This window comes from Nuphar pumila, chromosome 7 (genome assembly GCF_984573655.1).
Source record: "Nuphar pumila chromosome 7, dmNupPumi1.hap1.1, whole genome shotgun sequence".
NCBI lineage: Eukaryota > Viridiplantae > Streptophyta > Magnoliopsida > Nymphaeales > Nymphaeaceae > Nuphar > Nuphar pumila.
Window position 1 is genome coordinate 42,405,288 of NC_143255.1, and position 10,691 is coordinate 42,415,978.

A 10,691-nucleotide genomic window follows, 5' to 3' on the forward strand; every position below is an offset into this window, starting at 1 on the left:
ACGACCTAGATTTATGTCAAATGGTTGGTGGTACTTAAAGTTTCATAAGGCAATTACGTCATTAGGGTTTGTAAGAAATAAATTTGACCATTGTATTTATGTCTAAAAGAGTGGGAGTAAATTTGTTATTTTCTCACTATATGTAGATGGCATTCTTTTGACTGGAAATAACAACGATATGATTGTCAAAACCAAGTTATAGTTGAATTCTCAGTTCAAGATGAAAGACATGAGAGAAGCATACTATGTTCTTGAAATTAAAATCACTCGAGATAGAAACTCAAAACTTTTAAGCTTGAGTCAAGAAAGATATATAAGTCATATACTCAAGAAATTTAAAATGAGTGATTGCAAGCATGTTGGGACACCTGTAGTAAAATGTGTCAAACTGAGTAAGAATGATAGTCCTGGTGATGAACAAAAAAGACTGGATGTCTCTTATGCACAAGCTGTTGAAAGCTTTATGTATGTTATGCTATTAACAAGCCATGATATCAACTTTGTTGTTGGTCTTGTTAGTCGCTACCAAAGTAATCCTGATTGGCCTTATTGACAAGCAGTAAAAAGAATATTCTAATATTTAAAAGGGACTATAAACTTGAAATTATGTTTTCAAGTTTATGTTTTAGAATTAACTAGTTATTCTGATGTTGACTTTGCAAGCAGCAAAGATGATAGCAAATGCACTTCTAGATATATTTTTCTCCTCGGAGGAGGAACAATTTTTTGCTCTTGTAAGAAACAAGGCTGCATAGCTCAACATACTCAAGAAGCAGAATATATTGCTTGCAATGCAGTTGCCACATTTGTTGTTTGGATAAGCTGCTTCATTAATGATTTGAAGCAGGATATAACCAACAGGCCAATCCAAAATTATTGTGATAACCAAGCTGCCATTTCTCTTCCGAAAGTAAACATATAATGGTAAAATATCATTATATTCATGATATGATTGAAAGAAATGAAATCAAAGTTAGTTGCTTACCTACATCTGATATGATTGTTGATCCTTTGATAAAGGGCATATCAAAAAAATGTTTTTGAAACATGTATTCTATATGTGATTAAGATATGTCTGATAAGACATATGGCTGAATGAGTAGCAAAGATATATAACTCATTCCATGAATATAGATGCAAGAGAAATGCTCCAATAGTAGGAGGTAAAATCTTGCATCATGTTTGTTTTTACATGACCAAGTGAGAGATGTTAGTCATACATAACCATGGTGATCATGTTTCATGGAGAGTCTCATGAGTTGAGGAGAGAGGTGAGCCCACTCTCTCTCCAACTCGTGAAACTGCTTGTTAAAGGGCCTTATCCACATGAAGCGCATTTGAACATGCTTCATCTGGATAAGCTCAAACAAGTGAAATAATTATCGATTTTCTCTCTTTAAAGAGATAATCGACAAGTCTCATAAAGTGTTGGGTAAACGGTTACCCAGGAGGGTGAAACCGCCAGCCTTATCTCTCCCTTATATGAGGGAGAGGACTTTCTCAGGATACGCAAGAGAAAACTCTGAGAAGTAACACCCCCTCCTGAAGAAGGCCGTTTACATCCCTATCTTCACCTTCGTAGTCAACGATCCTTCGTTCCGAACAGGTACCAACCAGTCCGGCCATTTTCCAATTGATGGCCAAACAGAAATAGTCGGACTCTATTCAGGCTTGGGGAGGGGGTTGTTGGAAGTTGGGGTGGGTAGTGGGACAACTCCCTCCTCGATAAACCAGGTTTTAAATGGGGGCAAAGGTTTTTTTTCACTTACTCGGATCCAAATTTGAAATGCAGGTACTGGGTTCAAATCCAGGTCTAATCGGGTCTACCATAAAGAAAACCATATCCAGGCCTTATAGGGATTACGTGAACCAAACCCGGTCCATACACTATAAAATAAGTTTTTTAAAAATCTCGTTTACATTGAAAAGTCACAGATCTTAATTTGAACTCGTGTCTGGCATTTGTTTAGTATGAAATTTCACAAACCACACCCAGATCCATATACCAATTGGACCCTTTGGGTTCGACCTGGATTCTGATCGAACCTTCTTCTTTGTCACCAAAGCCTGACCGCCCCCCCACCCTCTCTCTTTCTCTTTGGATTCTCTTCCTCCGAGGCTCCGCCCTCCCACCTCTGGGCAATGGGTCTCTCTCTCTGTCTCCATGGCTCCACCCCTGCAGGTCAAGCTAGGCACTACTCACCCTGACAGAAACCCCTTTAATGTGGTATTCCGTGAGAGCACCTCTGGATGCCATTGATCTCAAGATGAATGGCATTCAAAACATGTAGGAATGTGACCCATCGTTCCTATTTCAGATGGACAACATGGGAATGGTTTAAAATGAACAGCTCACAATGAGCTTGTTCATTGTTTTGATGGGTGTCGTTCGTTTAAATGAAAAATGAATGACATCCAAGGCGCCTCTAACAGTGTTACCGTTGGAAGTGTCTCTCTGATGTGGTCCTCTCTTGAGGATCAGTTGCGATATAATTTCACACTTTGTGTGCTGCTGCACCTGATAACCCTCCATCATTGCTTGGGCCCCACAGCTAGCTAACAGGCTGTATCACAAAGATGGAGGGTGATCAGGTGCAGCAGCACACTAAAAATGTGCGAACACCTTAAACCTGATCCTCCCTCATATTTCCTTGTCCAACATACTGTATCTCCTTGCTCTAGAAATAAAAGATACGACTTGAATAGGAGAGTAAATCCAATACTCGGTTGAATGCTTTGCAAAAGTGCTCATGGATGCCATGCGTCTGACGTAAAGCTGGAATTGAATTTACTGAAACATGCTACCAAACTATCAGCTATGGCTCATAAAAGCTACAATAACTAAAAATATCTAGATTTATCTAAGAAAACAGGAAATAACAAGAAATTCAATAAACTGAAATTCATCCCATCTCAAACTCTAATTAAACTCTTAAATACCCAACTACTTATGGAAATATGTTTCTTAACCTTAAAGAAACAAAATATCTATTTTCATAACTTTCTAAAAAGGATAAATCTTATCCTAAAAATGTAGATCAAATACAATGAACAAAAAACCCAAAACCTAAAATTCCAAACTAAATAGGTGGATCTAAAATGGTTCAATGGATCCCGAGTTGCTCAGCTCTGCTCCTGCAGCAGTGTCCCAACCCGCTCTCCCTCAACAATGACTGGTTGAGTGGCATCAACATGAGATATTTGGTCCTCCTAAGGACCATTTCCTCCAAAACTGGAGAAAATGATTGTTAAGGGGGATAAACATTCATTCCTGTAATAGCTGATGATTTCAGCCAAACCAACAGGGTGAAAATTATCAACAAATCTAGATTAGGAAAGAACTCACCATACCAATTACAAAACCATATCTAAATCTAGTGATGATTTGGCTTGTCAGGATAAAAGTCATTTCCAGAATCATCCCTTTATGTATCTCATCTTAAGGATGATATGGCACTCAAAAATGCATACCCAGTTAGGAGGGTCGACCTAAGCCTTTCAACTTGAAGAAGGTTGGAAGTTCAATACCTGGGATACACATCCTTTGCCACAAGACCCAAGTCAAACGAGAAACTATCCCTGGTTGGTAGGAGGGAGTACTTGGTGGTCCTGTGAAGTTTTACACTCTTGACAACTACTCAGGTCTCTCAGCCCATAACGGGATGTCCAAACTTATACAGGTTGTTTCTTCACACTAAATCAAGAAAAGAATGAGACCCATCGGTTTGATGATCACTTGTTCATAAAATAGTCAATACCATGATATGTTTTCGATAGCAGGAATTAGCGTGGAGAAAGTTCTATTTGTACAAACTACCAAAGTTGGGAAAGAACTAGCAGTTAAATGCTCCAAATTGAGCATGTCAAACAATCTGAAGATGAAAAGAGTTGCAAACAATCTCTCTCTCTCTCTCTCTCTCTATATATATATATATATATATATATATATATATACCAATGCCCCAATTTGGTAAAATAAACAAACTTGCAAACCAACTGGGGAGGCATTCACAGTCTCTGGTTGAAGCAGTATGAGACAGGGCTTTCAAAGAAAGAAGACGACCAACACCTCCATGCCGCTGCACAACTAGAAGAAACTGCAGAGTTATAGTGTAAGAAACCTCACCAACATTAGATTATACATTCAAAGTTTTCATTCGGTAAACTCATATGTACACATTTTCTTACTCTTAATTGCATAATCTCATGCTTTATTAGGACATATTTACAGGTTCTCAACATTTATTCCTCCCGTGGTATCCATCTGCTCCACCATAAGCTCTTTCTTCTCCTATTCAAGTCGTCCATGCTCTCGGTCAGGGTCCTCACAATCTTTCGCTGAAGACGCAGTACAGAAGCTAGTGCATTGCGTTGAGCACTGGCTTTCTTTTTAAGCTGTATTTCCTGCAAGCGAAAAATATCAATGGTAATGATACAGGATGAAGGTCAAACCTACATGGGCATACGAGAACGTACCCTGATCTCCTGCAGCTGTGCTTCAGTGAAGCCACCCTCTTTTTCGGTGCCAGATTTTGCCATGAGATTGATTATCCATTTGGCAGCTTCACCATAGTCTTGTTGTGTAGCACGAAATAGCTGTAACCTGAAGTTCTGCATGAAAGAGAGGCCCAGTAGTCCTTCCCTGTTGAAGTAAGGATGAGCAAGAGCAGCCTTGGCACTGGTTCTTTGTCGAGCTTTGTATCGCACCATAGAAGAGAGGAGCTCCCACCCCATTCCCCCATCCAGGTCTAATAGTTCAAAGCCTCTCCGGAGATCCGGGCTTGCACGAGGCTCCACAGTTTTCCTCCATGCAGCTAAGTCATAATCGCATCGCTTAAGTTGGCGATTGAACTGTATGAGGCTACTATCAGTTCGCAATGATGGGAAAGCCTGGACCATTGGCGGAAGGCATTTATGTAAGAAGAAAAGGCTAGTCGCTGAGTGCATAAAAGGATCTACAACTAAAATCCATGTCAGAACAATATGCTGAGATAACTCATATGAAACTCAAACTTCAGAAATTACTGAAATATTTCTTTATCATTTCAAATAAAAGACGAAACTCTAGGAGCAGTCAATACCATTTGCAAGAAAATGAGGCCTGCACTGTATATGTCAAATCTGTCAGGTATATTCATCTGTTAAAGGCATAAAAACATCACTATATATATGAAGATCAAATCACTTGGTACATGAAAAAAATCTAGAAGGTTAAATGACTTATTGACTGCTTAAATAGGTTCACCTGCCATAGGACTGGGGAAAGTGCAGTTGCCACCGGAGCAGAGGGAGCAGATGGAGTCTGTGTGCTCATTATGTACTGCTCAGGTGCTGCATACCTGAAAAAGTTCATCTGTGAGGACTTCCATAAGGACAGCATAGACATACAGAAATTGAAGTGAAAAAGTATGAATAGCAAAGAAAACATACAACTGTTTCAGTATTCATTTTGTTATTTATTTAGTATAATTCAAGAACCATTTGGTTGATGCGGCAGAGTGCAAGTGTATTACATAGTCTGACACACTGAATGATGATTTCTTAGCAAATTAATGGAAAGTGTCTTTTTTGAGGAGTATATTATGCATGCATCCATCTTATTAAACTTGGAAACAAACGAAATCAGTTATAAACTTATAACATAGATAATCAGCTCTGATACAGCTTCAGAACCCAAACTAGATCTGATTTATTCAAATTCTGGCCCATAAGCTAGCCTATTAAACTTTGAAGCCCGAACTTGATGAGTTAAGCTGAAGCGGTAGTGAAACGCAACATCAAAAAATACAAACATGACATGCAAAAGAAAAGGAACAGCAGAGATTATCAGGAAGTACTTGCTTCAGCAATGCAAACATTTCATTTTATAAGGCAAACAGGAAAAAACCTTGGAGACATATCCTTTTATTTTCTGACAAAGAGCTGAAATGAAGCAGATAGTAAACGGTTCACCAATCAAGAAAGAAGACAATGTTTGAAGGATTGATACAAAGCATATTGAAGAACTATGCAGATTCTCAATTAGAATAAATTAAGCAGCAAAAAATGTGCATGTAAAGTATGCAAATGTGCTTGAGTGATTAGTAGTGGATGTAAAGTTATGCATCTGCATATCAGCACACATATATGATATAACAAAACCTTATCCACTTTCTTAACTTACCAAGTGATGATTGAGTCCAATGTCCTTCATAAAGTAATCAAACATATTTAGTAACATAAATGATACTCGTACTATCACCAACCAGAATCCATACATGTTAGCTTCAGAAAACAGTGCACAGCAAAGAGCTTAAAGAACAAGATGATCATCACTTTCAAGTAGCTACCTACATTCATCTACTCATTAAAGATTTGAGCTTGATGCCTACATGACATCTCATATACTAACCAAGCGATGCTAGAGGTTGTACAGATTTTCAGATATGATAATAAAGAGCTAAAGCATATATTTACAGTTTTCAATGCAACAACCACAAAGATTTTTTTGGTCATATCCTATGCATCTGCACACATAAACTCATGGTGCAATTCTCACTCTGTCTGCTTTCAGATAACACCAAAAGATTACATTTCTGCAGCATGAACTTTACTTCAGTTCAATGGCCAAAAGCGAGGGTTGTTTAAGCTTATGCCTGGCATTATGAGTATCAAACTTTCATCAAGACAGGCCCAGGCTGCCTCAGCTCATGTCATAATACCAGCAAGAGGTGTTTGATTCTTAAGTCCATAACCAAATAAATGGACACACACAGATACATGTTTATATGCATGTGAAAGGGTGCCTTTGTGTTTTTATTGGCTTGCTTCTTGAGGCTTGAAGATATGTGGACATCTGATGTCCACATGCTAGTGCATATTTGAAATACATACACATAAGCATGAATACATAAACACATACATATGTACATGCTTACATACATACAATTTATATTATATTATATATATATATATATATAGAGAGAGAGAGAGAGAGAGAGAGAGGCATAGCTGCCTACACCAAGTTGCACGAACAGCCAACAGACAGTGCATGGCATGACCACCGCCAGAGAGCATTTTCGCAGCATGCAGCCATGTGTCTATTATGTTTGTATGTTTTTCCTGTAGGCACCTACTCTCATATCATTTGTACTAAATGAACATTTTTCTATGATAGTTTTCCCCACACCTCTCCTTGGAGAAACAAATCTCAGCAACTTCCCAGCAGAGGCGGCTTAATAGAAGTTGAGGCCCTAGGCATATTTCATTAGAGGCCCATATTTCTCCATATTTTTTTTATTGGAGGCCCTCAGCATGAGGCACATGAATGTGCCATGTTTCATTGGAGTCCCTCAGCATGTGAAATATAAGCGTTATATTTTTTTTTTCATTTGAGGCCCTAGGCGGTGGCCTCAAATATCAAAGAGGCCAGCTGGCCCTGTTTTCCAGCAGTATGACCCCTGGAAATGTGCCACAAAAGTACAAAACACAGTAACAAGGGAAAGATGAATAATACACCCACAGCTCCAAAATATACAGGAGATTTAACATCTCCTTAGGTTGATCAGCTCAGATTCGATTACTGACAGAAACATTCCACTGTTTTATTTTCAGGAATGAAGTGACAGTATTGAACAATGCCATTCAAATTGTTATCTAAAGGGGAATGCACTGTCATGCATCTTGTGGATGCATAAAAAGAAACAAATTTCATTAAGAAAAGAAATCATAGGTGCATATGATAAACATGATCCTCATATTGCAGCTCAAGTCCCCAACTGCTGCACAATATAGATAGTCAACATATCACATCTTAACATCGAGAAGTAAAGGAGATAAAGTGATAAACATCCACATCCAATAAAATCTCAAAGGTTCATCTTTTACCTAGGATCCAATAGAAATTCCTTGGGAACATAGTTGATGCCAACTCTTAGATCAGTAGCTGCCCCAAGGTCAATTATCTTAAACGCACGAACCTCTGAAAATTTGTCAACCACTCAGTCTATGCATTCTTACCACAATAAAATACCAATTCCAACTCATGTAAATGAAAATTTTGATGAATAACACCTTCTGAGAAAATAATGTTTTGGGGTTTGATGTCCCTATGGACAATGCCAGTAGAATGAAGCCCATCAAGTGCAAACAACAACTGCCTCATTATTGTTTGTATAATTCTGTTCTCTCTTTCTAAGCTTCTCGGAACGTCTGGTATTTCTCCAAGAATCATAGCTTCAACCTAATACTCTTACATTGTCAGAGTTTCAGAACATTCATCACTGAAGTATGCAACCGTGCAGCTATTAACCACTGGATGAAAAGCTTCGAGTTTAAACAATTTTAGAGTGGACACATTTGAGCCATTTTATATGCTAAAAAATCAGAGTTGATTAATAAAATACCAACATTGTATGGGAAATCTTTACTGAGAAAGAGGTCTGCAAGAGTGGACTCCCCTTCATAACGCCATATAAGCCAATACTCTTCACCTTTCCCTTTTGAAGAGCTCTAAATCCAGATATGCAGAAAATCAATGTTTATCATAAAATGTAAACGCACAAGAAGAAATAACTTTCATGAGTCGAACATATATTATGCCAAACTATAACAAAATGAAGATTTGTGGGATTTTCCTTTTTGAACTTAAATATTAGTATACCTCAAGAAATCCATGCACAAAATCTGCACAGCTGCTTGCACAGGCTCTCCTGACACGTTCATTCATCCAAATCTCGACTGCACCATACTCAGTTGCCTTCTTTAGGACCAAAGCACTTTCCTTCAAAACCAAATATTTAAACCACTGTCAAGTAAATATTCATGAACTTGGTTGGTACCAAATGCTCCAAAGACCAAAAATTTAAATGCATTCACATGAATGAAGTTTTTAATAGAAAAAATCCTTAAAGTGTGGCACTATTCATTCGGGAAATTCATATAGCACATTGAACCCTTTCTTTGACAGGTAAAGAAAAAAAAGAGTTTTCTTGTGCAATTTGAGTTCCCCAACCAATAGTGTAATTTTAGCACCAAATATCACATAACCAACCCTGAGGCCTCAATAGCCATGCCAATTTTGAATCTGTTAACTGTTTAGCTCCCTAAAACCATGTGTACCAAGTTATTTTAAGATTCAGCTTTCAAAAATCAAAGAAGGAAAAGGTTTGAAAGCTTTATCATCATAAACAACTAAAATGATGAATTTGCAGGTAGGTCACAATGGAAACTACGTCAAATCTACAAGCACTAACTTAAGTATGTGATAGTACAAACCCGGGCCTGGCCTGAAAAAGAACTCCTAGTAGTAAATTTCTGCTCAGAAGGTGAATGTTGCAACATGCTGGGGGCAAAGCCCATTATGATGGAATATTCAAAGCCAAAATTAAACATTTAGTTTCCAACATAAATGGTCAAGAGAAAGATGGAAATTACAGAGAAAGTAGCACTGCTATAATTAAAAACTCATTCACTTATAGAAATAAACAAGAAATGGAAACAGAAGATTATTGAGAGACAACTACGGGGGCATTACCATAATTGAAGACCACCATTCACTTAAAGAAATGAACAAACAAGGAATATGGGAGACCATAAACTCTTAAATTATAACATGCCAACAACTAAACTATACAGCAAAAGTACCTTCTCAGCAGGTTTCTTAGCCAAGGAAACTTTGTAGACCACCCCAAATGCTCCCTCCCCAAGTTTCTTCTCCAAGACAAAATCATCCTATCCATGCAAAAGAACCAACACAACAATCAAAATATTGCAGAAGACCCAGAAAACCAGAATTGAGCTTCTGATTCGAGAAAATGAAACCTTTCGATGGGTCGGCCGAAAGAGGCGTTCGACGAAGGCGAGGACGAACATATCCCAGAAGCCTGGAGCCACTCCAGGGGTAGCCCAGAGGTATGAAACCGTAGCCATGGCGAGAAGAATACCAGGGGGAGTGAGGGTAAGGCCATTGGAACGGGGCAGAGTGCTTCTGTAGATTATGTCCCCACACTCCATGACCGTGCAGGGCAGCCCAACACCAACACCAACGAACAAACCGTGCACCAATTCCCCCAACCCCGCACGCACCACATTCGGTTTGTGGCGACCACCAACCAATTTCTTGCTTGGAAATGATGGGTTTTGAAGTTGCGGGATGGGCTTCCCATTGCTCCTCCTCAAACCAACTCCAATTCCATTGGGCAACAAAAAAGTAGCCATTTTGGACCAAACTTCTTAGCTCTCACTCCTCAAATAGATGCATCACAGCTAGATTTTTTGTGGGTTGCTGGATAGAATAGATACAGCACACCAGGGTCTCTCTCTCTCTCTCTCTCGGGATTGAGTCATTTTGCGTGGTGGTGGATCAAATTGTAACGTCTTAGGAATTCACAAAAGAATTTTGTGGACAGTAGAGAAGGATGGACGCATAGATTTTCTTGGTCTCAATCCATACGATCAACGTCCCTTTTATGTGGCAGCAAAGACTGGACAAGTGTGAAGCGCATAAAACAACCTTCCACAGATATATCTGTTGGCAAATTTGAAAGGTCCGTCAATCAGTACTTGGGGTACAAACCAACCAGACCCTGCTGAGTTTTAAGGGCTGGACCCACATGTAGGATATGCATTTGCTGCATAATGTTAAAGAAAAACACAAATTAAAAGATGTCATATGCTTTTTATTTTAAGTTCTCCCTTAAGGCGTAAGCTAC

At 38.7% G+C, this 10,691-nt stretch overlaps 1 protein-coding gene across 3 annotated transcripts; it reads right to left on the minus strand.

Annotated features, from left to right (window-relative positions):
- Window positions 1–3,724: 3,724 nt before the first annotated feature.
- LOC149832069 (serine/threonine-protein kinase STN7, chloroplastic-like) lies at window positions 3,725–10,313 on the minus strand. Of its 3 annotated transcripts, none has more exons than XR_016433324.1 (11): window positions 9,802–10,313; window positions 9,625–9,711; window positions 8,642–8,761; window positions 8,389–8,490; window positions 8,053–8,221; window positions 7,867–7,960; window positions 5,246–5,339; window positions 5,082–5,138; window positions 4,477–4,890; window positions 4,189–4,404; window positions 3,725–4,087 (listed from the first exon to the last, which is right to left on the minus strand). XR_016433324.1 is itself a non-coding variant. In XM_090014302.1 (10 exons), exons 1-10 carry the CDS (start codon window positions 10,195–10,197, stop codon window positions 4,243–4,245), a joined length of 1,695 nt encoding a protein of 564 aa, XP_089870428.1. In that variant the 5' UTR covers window positions 10,198–10,313; the 3' UTR covers window positions 4,109–4,242. The 3 variants fall into 3 exon arrangements, 1 of the variants encoding a protein (XP_089870428.1); XR_016433323.1 differs by having other exon boundaries at window positions 3,725–4,097; XM_090014302.1 differs by lacking the exon at window positions 3,725–4,087 and having other exon boundaries at window positions 4,109–4,404.
- Between the last annotated feature and the right edge of the window lie 378 nt (window positions 10,314–10,691).

Coding starts and splice junctions, on each gene's coding strand:
- LOC149832069 (XM_090014302.1), bottom strand. CDS start 10,197: ATGGCTACTTTTTTGTTGCCCAATGGAATTGGAGTTGGTTTGAGGAGG. Junction 9,712..9,801: donor TTCGGCCGACCCATCGAAAG/GTTTCATTTTCT, acceptor TTGCATGGATAG/GATGATTTTGTCTTGGAGAA. Junction 5,139..5,245: donor TTTCCCCAGTCCTATGGCAG/GTGAACCTATTT, acceptor TGCCTTTAACAG/ATGAATATACCTGACAGATT.